The sequence below is a fragment of the Azolla caroliniana genome, unplaced genomic scaffold (genome assembly GCF_043228905.1).
Source record: "Azolla caroliniana isolate FFs.n. ecotype wild unplaced genomic scaffold, voAzoCaro1.0.p SCAF_6, whole genome shotgun sequence".
Lineage (NCBI taxonomy): Eukaryota > Viridiplantae > Streptophyta > Polypodiopsida > Salviniales > Salviniaceae > Azolla > Azolla caroliniana.
In genome coordinates this window covers 3,174,772-3,196,828 of record NW_028230441.1, presented here as the reverse complement: position 1 = coordinate 3,196,828, position 22,057 = coordinate 3,174,772, and the positions used below count along the sequence as shown (strand labels likewise).

General features: G+C 37.9%; 3 protein-coding genes across 5 annotated transcripts; 2 read left to right on the top strand and 1 right to left on the bottom strand.

Annotated features, from left to right (window-relative positions):
• Positions 1 to 2,225: 2,225 nt before the first annotated feature.
• Positions 2,226 to 6,734, top strand: LOC147862608 (translocase of chloroplast 101, chloroplastic-like). 2 transcript variants are annotated; one of them, XM_087321825.1, is made up of 2 exons: positions 2,226 to 2,367; positions 2,447 to 6,734. In XM_087321825.1, the coding sequence occupies exon 2, from the start codon at positions 2,502 to 2,504 to the stop codon at positions 6,429 to 6,431; it is 3,930 nt and encodes a 1,309-aa protein (XP_087177951.1). In that variant the 5' UTR covers positions 2,226 to 2,367; positions 2,447 to 2,501; the 3' UTR covers positions 6,432 to 6,734. The 2 variants fall into 2 exon arrangements, with proteins under 2 accessions (XP_087177951.1, XP_087177952.1); XM_087321826.1 differs by having other exon boundaries at positions 2,234 to 2,367; positions 2,459 to 6,734.
• Positions 6,735 to 8,482: 1,748 nt separating this feature from the next.
• LOC147862607 (pentatricopeptide repeat-containing protein At4g18520, chloroplastic-like) lies at positions 8,483 to 11,927 on the top strand. 2 transcript variants are annotated; one of them, XM_087321627.1, is made up of 2 exons: positions 8,483 to 8,534; positions 8,877 to 11,927. In XM_087321627.1, exon 2 carries the CDS (start codon positions 8,937 to 8,939, stop codon positions 11,658 to 11,660), a length of 2,724 nt encoding a protein of 907 aa, XP_087177753.1. In that variant the 5' UTR covers positions 8,483 to 8,534; positions 8,877 to 8,936; the 3' UTR covers positions 11,661 to 11,927. The 2 variants fall into 2 exon arrangements, with proteins under 2 accessions (XP_087177753.1, XP_087177752.1); XM_087321626.1 differs by having other exon boundaries at positions 8,483 to 8,557; positions 8,673 to 11,927.
• Positions 11,928 to 13,071: 1,144 nt separating this feature from the next.
• Positions 13,072 to 21,533, bottom strand: LOC147862606 (serine/arginine-rich splicing factor SR30-like). The gene is made up of 14 exons (XM_087320894.1): positions 21,442 to 21,533; positions 19,245 to 19,286; positions 18,764 to 18,857; positions 18,575 to 18,640; positions 18,416 to 18,490; positions 16,592 to 16,703; positions 16,464 to 16,510; positions 16,306 to 16,366; positions 16,143 to 16,192; positions 15,994 to 16,050; positions 15,656 to 15,912; positions 13,705 to 13,762; positions 13,486 to 13,548; positions 13,072 to 13,346 (listed from the first exon to the last, which is right to left on the bottom strand). Exons 2-14 carry the CDS (start codon positions 19,280 to 19,282, stop codon positions 13,338 to 13,340), a joined length of 987 nt encoding a protein of 328 aa, XP_087177020.1. The 5' UTR covers positions 19,283 to 19,286; positions 21,442 to 21,533; the 3' UTR covers positions 13,072 to 13,337.
• Positions 21,534 to 22,057: the final 524 nt, after the last annotated feature.

The following is a 22,057-nucleotide window of genomic DNA, read 5'->3' as shown; positions in this document are numbered from 1 at the left end:
CATTGTCTTAAGATCAAATCAATTTAAATGTTCCATAAACATTAGATTTGATAGGACCTACAACTTGAAGTAGGAGCAACTTTAAGATATGTGAGTCAAGACTTCATATTTGAGGTAACAATAAAATATGTCGCACATGATATTGTTCTAACATTCCTTGATATAAAACACTAATTCATTTGCTCTAATGGTCAAATCAATTTTTATATTTTGTAAACAATTAGATCCAATTGGAATGACATTTTGAAGCATAAGAATCTTTAGTTCATGTTAGTTCATGCAATTGAACTAACTCCATTTTCTTTTTATAATGTTATGTGGGCCTTTAGCTCAAATTTCGCTTTGGGAGGGAAGTTACTTTTGGTTTAGTTGTTAACCAAAAGGAAAGGTTAAAGTGTATCTAACATTTGATGTGTGGCATTTGATTGTATATGAATTAGTTGTTATGTTTGTAATTACTTAGACTGGTTCATGTTAGATTTAATATCAATATGTTTTTTACGATTCTGAGCAAAGTTTATTGGTGTCTAAGATCTATGGGATTGTGTCTCGAGGGTCCATGGTTGTATTTTACTCTGCATATTGCAATATGTATTTGAATTAGTTCTACCACAAGATATGGTGTGACGATGCTTCGCAAGTGGAAGTACCAAATGCTTTAGGGAAGATCAATAATGGGAACATTAAGTTGGACACAATGGTTTAAATATCATGAATGTTGAGGAATGAGAATGTGTGAGCTACAATATATTATGAGATGTGTTCTCTATGTAGTAAAAAAACCTAGACAAATCAGTTTTTTGAAAGAGAATCTTTAACCCAAGCCTACCTACATGCAAGCAATACAACTAAATGGGAATTCAACAACCTTGAGTGCATATGGTAGAGAGAGATGTTGGACATTACAATGCCATATGTCAATACTTTGTGTGTCATATGGTTCACAATAGTTGTTCTCATAAAGTTGAATTTTTATGCATTTTGAGAGGGAATATATGATCGCCAAAATGCATTCGAATGCAAAGGTGTGTCACAAAAGTGTGTATCATGAGTTGTGTTGATCACATATCTTGCACCTTGCCATATGTAAGAGGATTCGTAAGAGTCAAAGGGAATCATTAACTTCATGGTTTCAACAATAGAAAAAAGTAAAAATGGTCAATATTTTGTTGACTTAAGATCATTGATAATCTAGTAATAGGTGTTCACCTTTGGATGATGATTCTTGGAAAACTTTGGAAGCTTAATACAAGGAGATGATATGGGAACTAGTGACTTATAGTAAAACTTGGGGTAGTGAGACACATAAGGAACTTACTTACAGATGGGGAAAGGCTCATCAATGAGCAAGTTATTGCTCCACGCGGATTTCACCAACCTGAGTGAAAGAGTGCTCGAAAATTCAAGTTGGTAAAGCAAAATTGGTGTAATGGGGAACACGTGTATTTATGAAATGACGAGCCTCGCTGATAGTACAGCTTCCTGAGAGAATGAAGGATGGGAGTGACATTCAATGAGCTTGGTACGAGGTATCGTAAGTTGTCATTGTGAGGAATGAGTTGCTTCCCGAAAAGGTGGAGTAGGGTTGACGGCAGTGGCGCGCTGCCTCTCGGCTTACATGGACCAACCCTACGAAGGAAGGAAGGAAGGAAGGAATCGTGTGGTTTTTCCAGGGAGCTTGGATCCAGGTCCGAGGATGCTAGAAGGGGGGGTGGAGAGGGCGGAATGAATGCGAGAGGATGGTTTCCCGGGGACATGCGGGGTGGGCGGGACAGACGGACGAGACGAGAGAAGGATAAGACACGTGGCAGATCCTAGGGATGAGAAAAAAAAGCCGTAGAAATTAAATAAATAAATATATAGAGAGATAGAGAGAGAGAGATGATCCAAATGGAAGAATTGATTATTGAGTGTATGGTGTGGTGTGTATGTATGTAGTCTCCCACGCACGCCTCTTGTGAAGAAGATCTTGTTGGCCCAACCCCACACACACACACACACACACACACACACATTCATTCAGAAACAGAGACACACAGAGACACAGAGACAAGAGAGAGACAGAGAGAGAGATGGGAAGAGGCACAGCGTTCTTCTAAAGAATTAGGTTTTCATCCCTCTCCCTGTCTCGCAAACCCGGGCTTTTTTGGCACTTTGGGCGTATGCTTTGGGTTTAGGGTTTGGATTATGGTTATGGTTATGGTAATGGTTTGGGCTTGGGTTTGGGTTTAGTTCTTTAGGTTCAAGCTTGGGTTTAGGTTTAGGGTTGGGTTTAGGTTTTGTTACGGTTCTGTCGAATCCCCTCTCGAAGCAACGAACGACATAGCTCCACTCCGCCAAGCTTTCTTCTAACCTGCATAAAACCTGGTGAGTTCTCTCTTTCCCTCTCCTGTCCCACCCCCCATCTCGACTTCAAACCTCTCTGAATCTGTTCCTTCTTTTGAAGGACTGTTTCCAGAAGCTTTTTGAAAGAGAAACAATAAAAAGATAAAGAAAAGGCCATGGATATAGTTCCTTCCATTAGTTCTATTCCGCAAGAGGGAGAAACGGATACTCTCTCTGACCGTGTTTCCTTGGGAGGTTATATCTCGTCGATTGATGGAACAGTAAGAGATGGTGATGTTTTGGCTTCCGAAGCTCAGGATAATATTAATAATTCCTCGGGAAGCATTCCAGATGCAGAACGAGGAGTTTCTGTTGGCGCAGAGGGCGGCCATGGAAAACTCCTGGATTCAGGATTTATAGCTATTCGGGCACGTGTTTCAGATGATGTTGATGATGAGGATGAAGAAGAAGAAGAAGAAGAAGAAGAGGATGGAGAAGATGAAGGTGAAGAAGGTGATAATGAAGATGAAGAGGCCAGTAATGAAAGCTATGATAGTGCTCTCGAGCGTATTGCTCTTGTTACCACCCCAGATATGGCAAGTCCTGTTGGATCCTTCACAGAGTTCCTGCCATTTTCCGAAGCTAATTCCATTAAGTTCAATAAACTGGATGCTGGCATGGTCTCTTCTGTAGATTCTTCAATAATCAATACCAGAGCTATGCCTGTAGCTAAGCCCACAATTGAAGATGAGGATGATACTGATGCCTTGGATGATGCTGAAGATGAAGCAAATGTGGGAGCCTCAGACTTGGATTATTTTGAAGAAGAGGGAGATTCGCTTTCTTATTCCGCACGAGGTTTGCCTGTTAGAGGAGCGGAATATGAGTCTGAGGAGGTAGATGACTCAAGCTTGGCACCTCATGAAGAAGGAAACAGTACCTTAAATTCAAAACAAGCTGAGGCCTTAGGCATGGTTGCTGGCGAAGATCAGGGGGTTATTGATTCTGAACAGGACAATAGAGGCATTCTTATATCGTTTGATGAAAATAATCTTGATTCTCATGAGCCTGTTTCTTACGCTAATGACCAATTGCTTGATGTGAAGGAATCAACCAGTGAACTTGTAGACTCTGTAACCGTTAACTCCGCTGATGATATTGACCTTAATACCGCTCATGGTTACCCAGATTCCACACCAAAGGATGATCTTCACGATTTGCTTCCAGAAGTTACAAGTAAGAATAAGAAGGATTCAGCACAATCAGAGAATAGTGAATTGGAAATAAAATTGTCAACATGCCCTGTGGAAGAAGATGAAGCGTTAAAGCACAAGGAAACTGACTCTCTGGAGATGAGTGGCATCCTAGATGAAAAAAATGTACGTGACTCTGAGCAGGAGTTACAGAGTTCAAATGAACCAGAAGCTGTTCGAGATGTGAAAATTCATTTTGTGGACGTGGAAGAGAAAGATGTAAAAGATGGTATAGAGATAGAAAATTTGATCAAGGTTGATGCCGGCAAAGAAGGTAAAGAAGAGGTTATTGAGGCTAATCTCATCAAAGAAGGTAAAGAAGATGTTATTGAGACCGGAGAAGGTAAAAAGGTGCAAGATTTTGAAGCTTATAATGCTAACAACAATGAGGTTGAGAATGATGGTAATGATGCTGTTGGTGAAGGTGAAGGTGATGATGATGATGATGTTGATGATGAACATGAATTTGTCATGGAGAGTTCTTCTCTTCTGGATGCATTTGTAAGTTCTAATTCATCTGAAGCTCGGGCAACTGATATGCGGTCATTGGGTGGTGCAGGACCTTCTCTCCCTATTCGACCTGCTGGGCTAGGGCGCTCCATGCCTTCCCTAGATCACGCTCCTCGATCTCTATTACAACAACGTAGCAGTGGATCATCATCCATGCCTATATCAACTACAGAGAATGAACCTAGAGACTCAAACGAAGATCTTTCTGAGGCTCAGGAAGATGCTCAGAAGAAACTTCAGATGATTCGTGTTAAGTTCTTACGACTAGCTCATAGGCTTGGACAATCTGCAAATAATGTGGTTGTTGCTCAGGTATTGTATAGGTTGGGATTGGCTGAGCAACTTCGTAGAGGTCAAACCAGTGGTAGAGGAGGAGGAGCTTTTAGTTTCGAAAGGGCTAGTGCATTAGCTGAAGAACAAGAAGCAGCAGGGCAGGATGATCTAGAGTTTGGTTGCACTATAATGGTCCTTGGGAAGAGTGGTGTTGGGAAAAGTGCTACTATTAACTCCTTGTTTGATGAAAGTAAATCTATTACTAATGCATATAGCCCAGCAACAAAGAAAGTGCAGATGATCAGTGGTACTGTCCATGGAATAAAACTAAGGGTTATCGATACACCTGGCCTCCTAACCTCATTTGCTGATCAACGTCATAACGAGAAGATTATGTCATCGGTGAAACGCTTTATCAAAAAGTCACCGCCTGATATGGTGCTCTATTTTGATCGACTAGACATGCCATGTAGAGACTATGGGGATCTCCCTTTGCTTCGGACTATCACTGATACTTTTGGTGCAGCTGTGTGGTTTAATGCTATTGTAGTTCTTACACATGCTTCTTCAGCTCCTCCAGATGGTGCTAATGGTGTTCCTGTGAGCTATGAGATGTTTGTTGCTCAGCGTTCTCATGTGGTTCAGCAAACTATTCGGCAAGCAGCTGGTGATATGCGTCTTATGAACCCTGTCTCTTTAGTAGAGAATCATTCAGCATGCAGGAAAAACCGAGCTGGACAATATGTATTACCCAATGGTCATGTTTGGAAACCACAGCTTTTGCTTCTCTGTTTTGCTTCTAAGATCTTAGCTGAAGCTAATTCTCTCTTGAAATTACAAGAGCACAGCCCAATTAAGCCATTTGGTGCCCGGCCACGGGTGCCCCCTCTTCCTTTCTTACTTTCATCCTTGCTTCAGTCTCGTGCACAGCTGAAACTTCCAGATGAGCAGATGGACGATGATGTATCTGATTCAGATGAAGAAAGTGACTCAGATGATGAAGAAGACTATGATGACTTGCCGCCTTTCAGACGTCTTACCAGGGCTGAACTTGCTCTATTGGATAAGGAACAGAGAAAGATCTATCAAGAAGAGCTAGAATACAGAGAGAAGCTCTTTATGAAGAAACAGCTGAAAGAAGAACGGTTGAGGAAAAAGGAGTTAAAGAAGAGACTAAGTGCACTCCCAAAGGAAGTATCTGACTATGTGGAGGATGAACTTGAAGAAGAAACTACATCAGGTGCAATTGCAGTTCCGATGCCTGATATGGCATTACCTCCATCGTTTGATTCCGACAACCCTGCTTATAGATATCGCTATCTTGACACTGCTAATCAATGGCTTGTTCGGCCTGTATTAGAGACCCATGGTTGGGATCATGATAGTGGATATGATGGACTGAATATCGAGAAAACTTTCGTGATTTCTAAGAAGATTCCTGCTTCGCTGTCAGGCCAAATTACTAAAGACAAGAAGGAGGGTACTGTGCAAATGGAAGCTAATGCAGCTTTTAAGAATGGGAATGGTAAGGTCACTTTGGCAGGAGTTGATATACAAACCATTGGTAAGGACTTGGGTTATACTTTACGGAGCGAGACTAGGTTTGATAATTTCAAGAAAAATAGAACATCATGTGGTCTTGCGGTAACAATGTTGGGTGATGCTATCTCAGCTGGTATGAAGTTAGAAGATAAGCTAACAATCGGAAAGCAATGCAAGCTGGTACTGAATGGTGGAGCTATGACTGGACGTGGAGATGTGGCATATGGGGGTAGTCTGGAGGCTTCGGTTAGAGCCAAAGATTACCCCATTGAGCAAACATTCTCGACTCTTGGGCTTTCTCTTATGAATTGGCATGGTGATGTTGCAGTTGGTGGAAACTTGCAAATACAATTCAAGGTAGGTCAAACATTGGTGGGTGCTCGTGGTAATTTGAACAATAGAGGCACTGGACAGATAACTATTCGAGCCAATAGTTCTGAGCAAGTACAAATGGCCTTGATAGCATTGATACCTTTGTTGCGGACATGCTTGAAAAGGGTTTTGAGCTCTGGTGAAGGTATGCAGTAATTCTCTTTCTAGCAATGCTTGTTGAAAGCAGAGTATTGCAATACAAGCTTGGAAAGAGGAATTTTTTTTAGCAGGCATACTCTTTTGGTGAGGTGAAAGAAGAGAAATAGCAAAACAAATGCTAGGTGAAAAGAGGAAAGTTTTATAGCAATAGTGTGCTTGGTAGAAGAGGAAAGTTTAATAGCAATACAATGCTTGGTAAAAGAAGAAAATTTTATAGCACACATTTTGTTTGGGCAATTTTTTTATTGTAGGGATTATTTTATGAGGCTATGAGATCTAGGTGATTTTATTTTAGCATAATTTTATTTTCATTTTGAAAGGTGAATGAAGAGTTTTCCTTGAGATATCTAAACCGTTTCATGGCTTTTCACAATCCAGGCTCCATTTGAAATTATTGGCCTGAAGAAAGCAATATCTAAAAAGCTCTAGGATGTTAAAATGTAAAAGCCAGATTTATAAGAAAGGATTGGTTCGTTCTCCTTGATGTCCTTGACATTGTTGAAAGTAGCTAGCAGGGTATCAGTCTTTCCTTTTTCGTTGTTATTGCAACTGCAAACATTCTGCTCTTTTGAATTCAGGATAGGCTTGTTGCTTTTTTTGTGAATATGATTTGAACATGTTGAGGGTTAAAAAATGTGATTTTTCCATTCAAATAATACTCTGTCCATTTCCCTTCCATATCATGCCAGTTGTAATCCTACTCAGATAACTGAATGTGAACTTGGATGGATGGTCAAACTTACATTCTTTATATGAATACATGATTTCAACATGTTTTGCATGTTAAAAAGCTAATAAAGAGTGGAATTAATTGGAGATTGTTACTTGTGCTGTTGTTTTATTATATCTTAACTTCACTCCCTGTAAACAGAAGAGAGGATGAAAATGACTAAAAAGAATTGAAATAGAATTGCAGTCATTCTTTCATATTTGTGTTCTAAAAATAGGGAGGACTCCCAAGTTTCGAAGGCTTTTAGTTGAAGGTTGAATGTTAAATGAAGAAAGAGTTGGCAGTCAAATTTGTAGTTTGAGTTTTTTATATCTGTTTTTGATATCATTGCTGTGTTCATGGTAGGTATTTTCTAAAAGTTAATTCATGCCATATTTACAAGATGATTTTGTTGTAATTAACTTGTAGAATGAACAAGGGCCAACATCTTTGGGAATTTTTTTTTGTATGCAACGAGGTGAAGGCATGACTTCACTTCATAATCTTATAGACTTTATAAATTATGCATCAAACATTTACCTTCAGTGTTTGTTTGAAGTTGGTTTGTACATGTGTGTCTATCCTAAAGGAGCATCAAGCGTTTGATGAAATAAGCAAAGATTGATACAATGATTATCTAACAGTAAATCTGGATTATTATTATTTATCCTTATGTTAGTTCTTGGACTTTGGGCTGGTTTCTTGATACAACATCCTATCATGACTCATCATAATGGGGGAAATTAGCAAGAATCGATTCAAGATGATATCTCAAAAAAATGATGGTTCATCATACTTTCAAACTCAATATGATACTAAAACTTTAGAATGTCTCTTGTTGCACTTAGTTTTGAATTCATTCACAAGGGCAAACATTAAATACCCGCTTTAACAATGAAACGACATAAGATTGAAGCTTTGTTATAGTGCATGAGGTTGTTATCATGAAATTATAGCATGATGTAACATTTATATTTCATTCATGCCCCTTGATGAGGTGCCGTGATAGGATCCCAACATTCACATTCATGCTGAACAACAAGGGAAAATAACAAACTCCCAACCCAGCCCAAGGCCAGGAGTAGCTGGCCTTTACCACAAGGATTCGACAATCTTGGCTAATGTTTACATAGGAGCCTACCGAGGGCCAGAGTCTGAACGTCATGATCACTCTACACAGACTAATGTGTGTCGGAAGCCTTTCAGCCTCTATTCAGCTAAGGGGGATGTTCACACAACTGCTTAAAGGCCTTTCACATTAGTAGTCCGAAACATATGGACACGGCAACGTAATATTTATGATGGATCAATTCAATTATAGAGAGAGACCGAGCTAGTCATGATGATGATGATGATGGAAAAAGTCAGAGATACAGGCATTGCCTTTAGATGTATGTGTTTCCCAGTCAGAAACCTTTTAAACTCATGGATTTAGTGATGTCCTTTAAAACTCATAGATTTAGAGATGTAATGAGTATGGATGTAGATTTGGTATGGTTTCATGGAATGAATGGTCATGGAATTGGCACATGAGAAACTCATAGATTTAGAGATGTAATGAGTATGGATGTAGATTTAGTATGGTTTCATGGAATGAATGGTCATGGAATTGGCACATGAGAAGCCATGTTTCCATTGGGAGGCCACACAATGCCCTTGCTCTTTATTATAATTACTTGCATAGCCTTCCTTGCCTAGGTCTTACATGTTACACATTTGTTGCTTTGTTGAAGGCATGTGCAAAGCTTCAAGACCTTGTTGGAGGTTCTCATATACATGCTGAGGTTGCCAGGATGGGATTTCTTGAAAGTGACTACTATGTCGGTAGTAGCTTAATTTGTATGTATGGTGAATGTGGATTTCTTGGTAAAGCACAAGAAGTATTCCATGGCCTCCCTCTCAGAAACGTTGTCACATGGAATACACTCATCGCAGCATATGTGAATCATGGATTTGGGGAGAGAGCACTTGGATATTTTGAAGAAATGGAAAATTGCGGTGTCTCTCCAAATGCAGTCACGTTTGTTTGTAGCTTGAAAGCTTGTGGCAACATAAGAGCTATAGAAGAAGGAAAAAGCTTACATAATGAAATATTAAGAAGAGGTCTTTTGGAGGAAGATGTGGTTATTGGCCGAGCGATGGTCAGCATGTATGCTAAAATGGGTTTGATTTCAGTAGCACAACTAGTATTTGACAAGCTTCAATGGCAAGATGTCATATCATGGACTGCTTTAATTGAAGGGTATTCCGAACATGGATATGCTCAAGAAGCACTTGAGCTTTATGGAAAAATGAGGCTTCAGGGTGTGAATCCAAATGCAGTTACATTGCTTTGCATCTTGAAAGCATGTGGTAGTATAGGGGCAATAGAGAAAGGCCAAGAAATGCATACAGAGATTGTGAGAAAAGGATTGCTCGAAACACATTTTATTCTTGGTAACAGCTTGGTGGATATGTATGCAAAATGTGGTTTGTTCATTGAAGCAAAACAGTCATTGGACATGCTTCCGAATCAAAACGTTGTTGCTTGGACTGCATTGATAGCAGGGCATGTGGACCATCACCAAGGTTTGGAAGCCCTCAATTGTTTTGAGGAAATGTTGCATCAAGATGTCCTTCCGAACGCAATCACATTTGTTTGTAGCTTGAAAGCTTGTGGAAGCATAGGCGCCATACAAAAAGGTCAAGAAATACATGCTGAGGTTGAAAGAAAAGGATTTCTTGAAGGTAATATACTTATCGGTAGCACACTAATCACTATGTATTTTGATTGGGCTGACTTAGTAAAAGCACAGGAAATATTTAAGAAGCTTCCTGTAGGAAATGTGGTTTCATGGAATGCTTTAATTTCAGGATACTGTAAATATGGGTATTATGAGGAAGTGCTGGAGTGCTTTTATCAGATGCAAGATCAGTGTATAATACCAAACAATGCTATATATGTTTGCATCTTGAAAGCATGCAGCATGACGGGGGATATAAAGACAGGTTGTGAAATACATGCAGAGACAAAAAGACGGGGTTTGTTTAAAGAAGACATGATGATTGGCAACTCTTTGATAGATATCTATGCTAGAAATGGTTGGGTTATTAGAGCACAGGAAATTTTCTTTGAGCTGCCAGTCCCAGATATAGTCTCCTGGACTACACTTATCTATGGTTATGCTGAGGATGGACAAGGAGAAGAATCATTACAATGCCTTGAACGCATGCAACTGACAGGTATTAGTTTAGATGCTCTTACTTTTTCATGCATACTGAAAGTCTGTGGTGATGTCGGAAGCATACAAGAAGGGTATCATATACACTCTGAAATAGAAAGAAAAGGATTATTCGACCAAGATCTTGGTATTGGTAATGCTTTGGTAGATATGTATACTAAATGTGGCTTGCTTATTGAAGCACAAAAAGTATTTGATGAGCTTCCGATTCGTGATCATGTTGTATGGACGATTTTAATAGCTGGATATGCTGAGAATGGGCATGGCATTCAAGCACTCACATTTTTTGAGCTGATGCAGATGGAAGGTATCTATGCAGATGCTGTTACCATTATCTGTGCCTTGAAAATTTGTCAGACCATGAGTGCCACAGAGAAGGGTGTAGAATTACATGCTGATATAGATAAGAAAGGTTTATGGAAATGCAACTTTGTTGGTAACACCTTACTCAACATGTATGCCAAATTTGCTTCTCTAGCCGAATTACGGACATTGTTCACTAAGCTTCCAGCTAAAGATTTAGTCTCTTGGAATATTTTAATCGCGGGATGTACCAAACATGAAGATAGGAAGGAAGCTCTTGCATGTTTTAAATGTATGCAAAATGCAGGTCTCACACCAGATACTGTGACATATGTTTCTATCCTCAAAGTTTGTGGCATTATTGGTGCCATAGAGAAGGGCCATAGTTTTCACGCCGAGATCACGGAAAAAGGTTTACTAGAAAGAGATGTTATCCTTGCCAATAGTGTGATTGATATGTATGTCAAATGTGGCTTGACCCAAGTAGCACATATATTGCTTCATAAGCTTCAGTATCAAGATATAATTGCATGGAATTCCATTATGAAAGGATATGTACAGTGTGGAGAGATTGAAAATGTCTTTAATGTCTATACTACAATCTGTGGAAAAGGCATAGTGCCAGATCATGTCACGTTTATTATTATTCTCAGTGGTTGTAGTCGTAATTGCCTATATGCAGAGAGTAGATCATATTTTGAAGCCATGAATGAAGACTACGGAATCCTTCCAATGCTTGATCATCATAGTTGCATGATTAATGTTCTGGGTCACATGGGACAGCTAGAGGCAGCAGTAAAAATGATAAGTGAGATTAAGGTTCATGCTAATGCTATTGTGTGGCATTCACTACTGGGTATGTGTAGAAGCTGGGGAAATATACAGTTAGGAAGACGTGCATTTGAGCAAGCTCTGTATCTTGACAAGAAAGATTCTGCAGCTTATGTGATGATGTCTCAGATTTATGGAGATGCCCAAATATCACTTTTGTGAACATGCAAAGAAACAATTTATAAATTGGTTGAGATTCTGGGATGTCACATAAACATGCAAGTGCATGAATGAGTTAATATTCTTTGACATCTAGACTATCTTGGGATGATTGACTAAGGGTACAGTTTTGGTAGACCTTTGAATGCTTTTAAACATGTCATACTGTCTACACAGCAGTTTCTACATCAACATTCTTTTGAGGGTTTCACCTCATATTGAGGGTTCTCACTAGTAATGTATGTTAATACCAAAATCTAGATTCATGTCCCTTTGAATTCCATGTCATCATGAAGAGAATGATTATATTGGTCCTGGCCCTGTCGTTCTAATTTTCCATCTGCGAAATGCATATCAATTCTGTGCATATCTGCCAAGCTACATGCTTATGCACAAATTTTAAAGCCTCTAGGTTTAAGTGTATACTAAAAAGTATCAAATGTTTTATAGGATTTTTTCATCTGTGTTATCTCATTTCATCACATGAGGAAATAGTGAAAAGAGTTCTAATTGGGTAATGCAACAAAACATGAAACCATTAGGATGTGGAAAAGTGTTGATGACACAATCTCAACCGCCTCTTGAACCATCCAAGTCATTTTGGTATAAGACGAGATAAAAGGGATTTTTAACAGTATTCTCCAAACCATCCTAAACCCACTTGGTAGTGTAAATAAGAAGTGTACAAGCGTACCTATCCAATCCCTACACTTTGCCATATTGATAACACATTATATATAAAATAATCTGCATCAAAATATCCCTTAAACTTAAAGAGCTTCTCCCACTAAAATTGGTGGCAAGGAGCAAGTGACGAGACCAAAAATGTCATCAGATGGGGCAGGGACAGATGGATTTCTTGCTAGATCCCTTCCAGAATATAGCTAACATCCAGGCTTCTGGGTTGAGGAATGGAATCATACATTGGACCAATTGGATGCTAAAACAATTATCACCTTGAATTTTTTAGGGCCATGTTTCTGTGCAGTCTTTTGAAGTCACATCAATAACTTTAAATCTCCCCTTCTATTTTTGGGGTCAACTGTATTTGCATAAAACATATGAACAGTGCCTCACTGCCAACTTCATTTGACCTACCAGAATCTTTACATAATTATCCTCCACAGTACTTAACCACAAGTTTGGTGAAATTCCATTGATGTGAATAACTATGCTGCAATAAATAATTTACATGAGAATAAGGTCTCTGTCAACAAAACATGTGTTCACATGATGATGATCCATCAAACGTTCCCAAGTTCCAACTTAGAAAAAACAGCCATTACACATATATAAGTCAGTTACACTGATCTAGATTCTACAGCATTGATCTACACATATATAAGTCAGTTACCAAAATTATGTAAAGAACAATGAGTTTAGAAAAGAAAACAACCCTCTTATAAATTGCACATCCAATACAAATCAAATCACTTACATTAATCAATCTAAAGTGTAAAACCATAATGTGCAATAAGAAGAGAACGATGACTATAAATAAACTATATGGATGTGCTAACAGCAGTTTGTTACAGTGGTAAACTGTTCCATCATAACATCAAACAGATTTAAATGTAAAGCTGAAGCTTTAATACCCAAAATGAGTAGTACTTTTGTCATCAAGAATTTGCTCAATACTTTGTTGGTGATATTTTGCTGTAATTCTCGAGTCAAAAGGCATCAATTCTCCTGCAACAGATATGCAGTCAGCACAAGGAATTTTGTATGCGCATATATTAGTTAATAAATTCACATCTACAGTAGTCATAATTGAATTTGTTTACTAGTTACTGAATTAACCTCAATGGTCATAATACAATTTACTTACAGCAGAGATTGAGGGACTCCTACTTGTATTGCGAGCTGGACTTCTCCTCAAGCTGTTTTCTGGCTGCTTGAACAAGATAAAACAAATTTGATCATTGTAACTGTTGTACACATGAAGGACTAAAGCCCATCATATTCATTTTATATGATAGATGTTCTCAACTTAACAGTACGTATGGAAGGATTACATATCATTTTAAGAAGTTTATGCCATACTCACTGAGCCAGAAGGTGACCTTGATTTAATCACTGTTCGATTTGGACTCTGACTTTGGCTACTGCAACAAAATATTTTCAAAAAAGCCACTGTGAAAGTTTCCTAGAGTTGGAATGTAAGCTTGACTTTGAGCCTGGCCTACTTATATAGAACCATGAAAATTAATCATAACCATATAGAGGGAAATGTGTAAAAATACATCTTTGTCTCTCAAAATTATATTTATGTTACACAAAAAGGACTTCCCCAGTCTTATATCCCCCTCAATGTCTAAAATGAACAGAGTAACATATGCCTCATGAAGTCTCTAGTTTGTTATATATGTTGTGTTTTTGAGAGATTATGATATGCTATGTTTTTCCATTCCATTCTCTGGCCTACTTAGTGTGGGAAAGAGAGAAAGATGTATTATCATCTATAAGCAATGATGAACCAAAGCATTTTGTATAACAGGAGATATTATGATAAATTTTTCTATTTAGTGAGGAAGAGAAAGAATAAACGTCTAACGAAGGCCAAGATGGACACACGAGACCGAAGCATGTTCAGCAAATGCTTACAATTAACTGTCTCATCATAACAAGATAAATAATAAAGCAGGAAATTTACCAAGCTATGTTATAATTACAAAATATATACAAAAGTATACATTTATATTTTTTACATTACCAGAATATGTTCATCAAAGTTGAAGCCTAACACATAGTTATGCACCAACCACTCATTAATAATTGATTTTTTTAATAAAACAAATTAATCACATGTTTCTCTTAAAACCTATGCTTTACAAATAAAGCTTCTGGTTAGAAAGGTGGTTTGCATATCTAACAAAACTAAAGATGACTTAAATTATTTATTAGCCTCACTTACATGCCTTCTTTGATCATTAATATTAGGCTCATTAAGCCAATATATACGCTAAACATATATTATTTCCTAATGTGGTTAGCCTTAATTTTCATGTCATTTGAGCTTCAACTTTAACCAAGCATATTTTAGTAAGTTTCCTGAAATAAAATAGAAAGTAAAGAACATTTGAAGCCAATATGTCATTGGATATGCTACCACAAAGGAGTTATGATAGCCTGGCACACGCCTTCTGTGAATGTCAATGATAGCTTTGATCTTTCTGAAATTGTGAGGTTGTTGGTGATGCCCCGTGGGCGTGATAGTGATCATTTTTACTGAACATTCCATAGCTCCCTCTATGTTTACCACTCCAAGAGGTGTCTTTTTCTGTTTGTTGAACTCTTTAATGGGCAAAAATGGAGAATGATTGGGCCAGGGCAGGGGAACTTCGAAGAAGTTAGCAATAGTTCTTGGGAGCTGTGATTGGCAAAGACGTTGGTGAATGGCATTGAAGTTGTAGCGTCTTTGATTCTTCCAAGCCCATTATACTTTGTAAGGTCCAAAACCTCATCCCCTGAAAAGGCAATGATACCTTCCTCTGATCTCATAGAAGACAGGGCAACGACATATGTGGTCCACCCCTAGAAAGCACACCTGATAGAGACATCATTTTGGTTCCAAAGCTCCATACATTCAACTACCATCCAGAATTGAAGTGATGAGGTGCAGATCTGCCCAATCACACATTATATGCCATGTTTCGTAACACAACAGCCTTGTACCCAAGGGGAGTGGTGACTTCATCAAAAACAGCAAAATTGCAAACATACCTTCTTCCATTGAATTAGCATGACAGGCTTCAAGCACATAGATATGATTTTAAGAAAGATCAAGAACATTCTATACTTGAGAAAGAATAGCCACACTTTTCGCAAAGATTTAGAAGTAATATTTTTATCTTTCCATATAATATAGGTGCAAATGAGATTCAATAGAGCTAATAACAATGAACCTCAGAAATTTCCTTGATTGAAGTACAATCTGACTACTCATGGTTAAAAAAAAAGAGTTTTTCATGGGAAGGATAATAATCAACTCAAATCACCTGCGTGCACTTCTGTTAGCATTCCGGTCGTAGCTAGCACTGCTACGACTTCTGCTAGGGCTCAGGCTCAGGCTACGGCTTCTAGTATGGCTTCTTGTCCAACTCCGGCTTCGGCTACGACCATGACCCCTGCTCCGGCTATGGCTACGGCCACGACCCTTGCTACGGCTATGGCTACGGCCACGACCCTTGCTACGGCTACGGCTACAGCTACGACTCCGACTCCGGCTCCTTGCATTATTTTTATCTTCTCTCACCTGTCCAAATGGTTGTTCAGTGACTGCTTTCAACAAGCCTATCCAGAAAGGAAATAAGCTCATGCCACTGGCATTCCTTACCCTTATATACCCTTTAGCAAAAGGGTTCCTAAATTCTGAATCGTCCAATTTTCGTATCTAGATAGATGGACAGATAGATATGAATCCAATAAGATTCCTTAGGTAGAGAAACAATTTCTTATCAAAGAAATCAAATCACAGGAGCATACCGCATATTTCATATCATCATAATTTGTATAGTCCACTATGCCAACAAGTCCTAAAATAAGCTCACAGTGGTAAACAAGCAATAGCAGTATTCAATAAGATCCATAAACATAACAAGAACTAAAACATCTATTTTATGATGCTACAGTTTAGAAAAATGCTCACCCCTCCCATCTCGGAATACTTGGGCAAAACAAACCTCACCACCAGCACGGCGCATATGATCCTAAAAAAGCCCTCCGATAAAATCCAAAAGATAAAACTGAGAGCCTTCAAAAGCTCCCATTATACTAAATAAAATATACTACTACACTCCATCAAACCTTAAGATCCTGCCAAGATGCTGAGGATGGCAATCCAGTTACCACAACTGCACTTATACAATTAGATCATTTACTTCAAATAACCTTAAGAAGGGCCAACAGGAAGAACATTAAGATAGATATCATACCTCTATAATCTGATCGTCTAGAAACACCGCCCACTCTTCCACCTGAATAACTAAAGTTGCTGTTACGATCCGAAGACGAGGATTGACCCCTCCCACCATGGGCCAACTCAACCTATGGGTATTTGAGCATGGAAAAGTAAGTTGGGGGCAGAATAAATACAATCAATGTCCCAAAACACACATATGTATAGTAAACAAAATGGTACTGCCAATAGAAAATACCAAGCAAATAGCTAAAATCATTTACATATGTGATGTTACACACTGATGCAATGATTCAAACTTCATAAACGTGTACATGTATGCTATTAGGCAGCACACCTGAAAGTTATATAGGATGTAACAATATAACAAAGAAAATTTGCAGATTTCACAACTATCCTGCAAATAGTTTGATATCAAAGTTACATAACCCCCATATTTGAAGTTGATAACTTAGCAGGAAAATAAATTCCTAGAAGTTATCGAGTTTGATAGATTGCACTTGTACATGAATGAGGATAACAAGCAAATTTAAGATGACAAACACTGTGAGCATGAAGAAGAGGAGAATTCAATTCGAAGATTTGGACCCTTTACCTTCAACACAAAGTCACACTCCTAACAAATAGAGTATACTATGCCTTTTCATGATTAAAAGGATGGTTATGATGATGCTGATGCTGACAATGAAGTCATGGTGAAGAAGATAACGACAATGACATGATAAGGAAGAAGATGATGGTGATGGTGATGGTGATGGTGATGGTGATGGTGATGGTGATGGTGATGGTGATGGTGAAAGCAAAGATGAAGATAGGTGCAACATTGCTGTGCAAGCCATGCTTGTCATAAACTTGCACACCCTGACCTTCATTAAGGCTTTTAACATTTTCCTATTTCTCTATAGGTTCCCACCTCTTTGGCTTCCCTTCTATTCTATATCTACAACCAATCAAGGCTCTCCCTTTTCTAAGGGCCAAATGGTTAAGATGTTAATTTAGGCTTCAACTTTGGTTCGCTCCCCCTTTTTTCCTCACTTTTTTTGGGTTTCACAAACACAGACATGTAAATACATATTAACTCGTGTAAGCCTACATGCATGAATCACATTTACACATAAATGCACACAGCTCACATGGTCATACCTAAGTTAACTTCTTTCAACATTGTTTTGGTTCCATTATTTACCTTGCTTTTATACACAAACATACATTAACTCACGTAAGCTTACATACATTGCTCACATTAACACATAATTGCACACTGCTCACACCCAAGAACATGTATGCCAAGCTAAAGAATTAAAACAGAATACATGCTTGGCATCAGAAATCCTTCTGGCTAGTCCTACTGGGACAATTGATACCCCTATATGCTCAATACAACAAATATGAGGCCCCAGTGGTTCTCTATACAACACCAGATGACAGCAAAGTTTATAAGTATTACTCTTATCATGATTTTCTCCTGGTGGATATGCAGCATGACAATGTCCCAGTAAACAATATCAATACAAATGGAAATAATAGAAAAATAAATATGTTCACAGAAGGCTAAACAGCTTCAATTTAATTAGAAGATCCATCTGAAGAAGCATAACTTTATTATTGCATGCTTAATATTACCACATCATCGTTGTGCTGAGTTTCTGTCACGTTTCTAAAGAGAGATCAGCATACTCAAACCATTCAGCCAAGAAATACGAAATGCACAGCACAAGATTGCTTAAAAAGGGACGCTCATTAATATTAACCATAAAGCTATCAAATTACAAAGACATTTTCTCACAATTCCTTCAGCATATCTACAACATCAGGCTTTCTATTTCTATAGCAAATGTACCCTTATGTGATATCCATCGAAATTATATCCATCACGCCCCCTTATTGCAGCTTCTGCATCTCTCTCATCTTCAAACTGTGGAATTGTGTCAATCAATCAAATATTTGACATTTGAGTTGCTAGCAAAATATCCAGATTTACTAAGTAGTGACACATTACCTCAACAAAGCAATAGCCCGGAGGACGAGGAGGCACTTTTAAATCAATATCAACAATAGGTCCATACTACACAAAAGCTCAAGTTAGGAAGCGTAAAGATTGACAAAAAAAAAAAATTTGAATCTTGTTAAAGCATATGCATAGTAAAATAATGATAGATGAACGTTTTCACAAAATAAACATATTGACCTTGTAAAAGAGATCTTCAACCTCCTCCTCACGGATATCCCCAGGAAGATTTCCAACATAAATTGTCCGACTTGACCGACGGCTCATAGCTACACTTCAGTAGCTGAACTTTGACTACATTGTAGATGCAAGGTTAATAATAGCTACAATGGAAAAGAAGAACATATATATATATTTATATATATCATAACCCAAGGCCATCAAATTAAGCACTGTCAAATAACAAACAAGCTGATGGGCTTGCAATCACAGTTTCGCTAAAAGGATTGAATGCTTTGAGGGCAATCCAAGAGTAGTTTTCTTTGGCTTGCACATTTCCTCCTCTTGTTTCCTTTGCCATGATATGTAACTTATCAAACTTAACAACCCATTAATCTCCCATTCAGCCAAAGCTCTCTCCTAAACATGGTTTTCAAAGGCCACATGAAAAACAATTGCCCCCTGGATCATTCTTTTCCCTCATTCCCAAACTATTCCATACTACTGCATGTTGAAGAGCTCCTTTTGTCCAAGCTCCATGCATCTATCCATAATCAACAATAAGGTATTATCATGATATTTACAGTTAGGGTACAAGCCGATAACTCCATAGAAATTGACACTACAAGTGGTTTATCCGAATTCAGAATACTATTTGAAAAAAGAAGTAGCTTTGATCAAAAGTTTCTTTCTTCAAGCAAAAAAGAAAAAAAAGGGCATGACATTAATTAATAATAATAAACGCATAAAAGTCCATCCAGAACACGAGAAAACATACTGATGTTTGTTCGAACACATTGTCAGACCTACATTTCTTTGCATGATGATGATGATGAATGGACAAAGTATCTGAATTGCATGTTGATGTTGATAATACAGACATAGAGAGCCTATGATTTGCATGCTGATGAAGAAAATTAACTAAGAGTCTCTGATTTACATCAAGTGATGAAAATTAACTAAAGTCTCTGATTTTCCTGCTGATGATGGAATTAAATAAGAAATTCTCTGATTTGCATGCTGATGATCAGAAATTCTCATGTCTGCATGCTGATCATTCATATCGCAGAATTTCAAGCGTGGCTAAAAACTCATGCAATATTTGAAGTACGTATACCCACTAAAAATATCATAAGGTACTATACATCGGGAACCCAACCCCTCTTTGATGTATATTCTACATTCTCCCACCTTCCAAGGAGGAATTTGTAAGGATCAGTGTGGCATTATATACCTACATCCACGTTTCAGGGGCTAGTTAAGAAGAGTTGGAAACCTAGATTGGGTTGCTAAACAGAAAGAGACCATCATATTTAGTAACTGGTGATAAGTGTTAATATATACGAATAGTGCATTACCTGTAATATTGAATCGAAGGGAGGGAGAGAGAGAGAGAGAGAGAGAGAGAGAGAGAACTTGCGCACCAACTGGGGGTATTTGATTCTTACGAACTTGGAGAGTGAACATAAAGAGAGAAAGAAAGAAAGAAGGTAAGACGAGCGAAGCGTTGATGTCTACATTCTTGAGCATTACTTGTGTGTTGTATTGATGGAGAGAGAGAGAGAGAGAGAGAGAGAGAGAGAGAGAGAGAGAGAGCTTGTGCAATCGAGGACATTCAATTCTTAGAAGCCTTGAACACAAAGAGAGAAAGTAAGTTATATTAACGTCTTTTAAGAGCCAAAATAGCCTAGAAGACTGTACATATGTTTAAGGGCATTGGTGAGCACTCACTTCTGATGGCGTATCTAAAGTACCTCTTCCAACATTTCTAAAAACCAGCAAATAAGTATTAAAACCTTTGGCCCATGACTAGGCCTAACCTTGCCAGTTCCACAAGCGCCAGTGCATTGATAGCGAGAGTGAACTAGAGCAATTGCAGATTTACATGTTAATAATGAGAATCACATAGTCACAGATTTGCATGTTGAATTATCAATTGACTGAGAAATGCTCAGCTTTCGAAAGTGGTAGTTTGGTGTTGTTCATTGGACACTCAACTTTATTTAACAAGGAAAGTCTTTGATTTGCATGTTGATGATAACAATTCATTGAGAATTCTCATATTTTCCTATTAATGATGAAACCGGTCAATAGATTCTCATATTTTCATGTAAATGATGAGAAATAACCAGGCAAAGTTCATGATTTGCATTTAGTTAGTGAGAATTTAACAAGGAGAAGTTCTAAATGGCATATTTACATATCGATTATGAAAATTCACTGAGAATCTCATGTTGCCATGTTAATGATGAGAACTACTAAGGAAAGTCGCACATGTGCTCTTTGACCATCAAAATGAGCTCCAAAAGTCCTCTGATTTGCATGTTGATGACGAAGGTTAAGCTAAGAAAGTCAAAATTGTTGATTGACCATGATGGTGAAAACAAGCTATGAACATATATAGAAATCAACTACAGAAACTCTCTAATTTGATGCTGATGATGAAAAGAAAATAAGAAAGGCGTTGATTTGCAGGCCGATGATGAAGATTAAACCAATAAAAGGCTGTGATCCCTTCTCTGTGACCGACATGCACATATATTCGCATATAAAATGAAACCCTAAGATTGCATATATAGGTGTACAATAAAACCCTAAATGTATGTAAACATGAACACATACGTATATATACGTACAAAACGAAACCCTAATAGATATATGCAGAGGAAAACAGAGAAGAGAAAGTAGAGGGAACGAACCTGAAGATTATTGAAGAAGAAGAAGAAGAAGAAGATGGTATGGGTTCTGCTCGAAAATCAGAAATTAGGGTTTCCAAACAAAATTAATATTTAGAAATACTCCATAATATAAATTATAATATATTATATATGTATGTATGAGTGTGCGTTTTTTATTTTGGGGCCTTTGTATATGTATACAGTATAAATATATGCATATGGATATGTGTGTGCATGTGTGTGTATGTGTGTGTATGTGTACGTGTATATGTACGTGTACGTGTACGTGTACGTGTACGTGTATGTGTATGTGTATGTGTAGGTGTATGTGTAGGTGTATGTGTATGTGTATGTGTATGTGTACGTGTATGTGTATGTGTATGTGTATGAATCATCTTTATAGTATCCCAACATTATACACACTTTCAACATTTAAACATGCATAATAAAGGTTGCAATTTACCATCACTTCATGCTTATACAATTAGATTTAAGAAGGTAAGCTTGTGAATCTAGCAACAAGAATGTGTTATAGTCACTTGCATATTATAATGCTTCCTAATGTGCTTTAGACTTTCCCACAAATTGGCTTGTTTTTAGTAGGTTTTGATTGGTGCTCTATTTAGAGGCATTCCAA

Coding starts and splice junctions, on each gene's coding strand:
- LOC147862607 (XM_087321626.1), top strand. CDS start 8,724: ATGGTTTCATGGAATGAATGGTCATGGAATTGGCACATGAGAAGCCAT.
- LOC147862608 (XM_087321825.1), top strand. CDS start 2,502: ATGGATATAGTTCCTTCCATTAGTTCTATTCCGCAAGAGGGAGAAACG.
- LOC147862606 (XM_087320894.1), bottom strand. CDS start 19,282: ATGGAGCTTGGACAAAAGGAGCTCTTCAACATGCAGTA. Junction 16,704..18,415: donor TCGATGGATATCACATAAGG/GTACATTTGCTA, acceptor AAATACCCATAG/GTTGAGTTGGCCCATGGTGG. Junction 13,763..15,655: donor GCTAACAGAAGTGCACGCAG/GTGATTTGAGTT, acceptor ATTTTGTTGCAG/TAGCCAAAGTCAGAGTCCAA.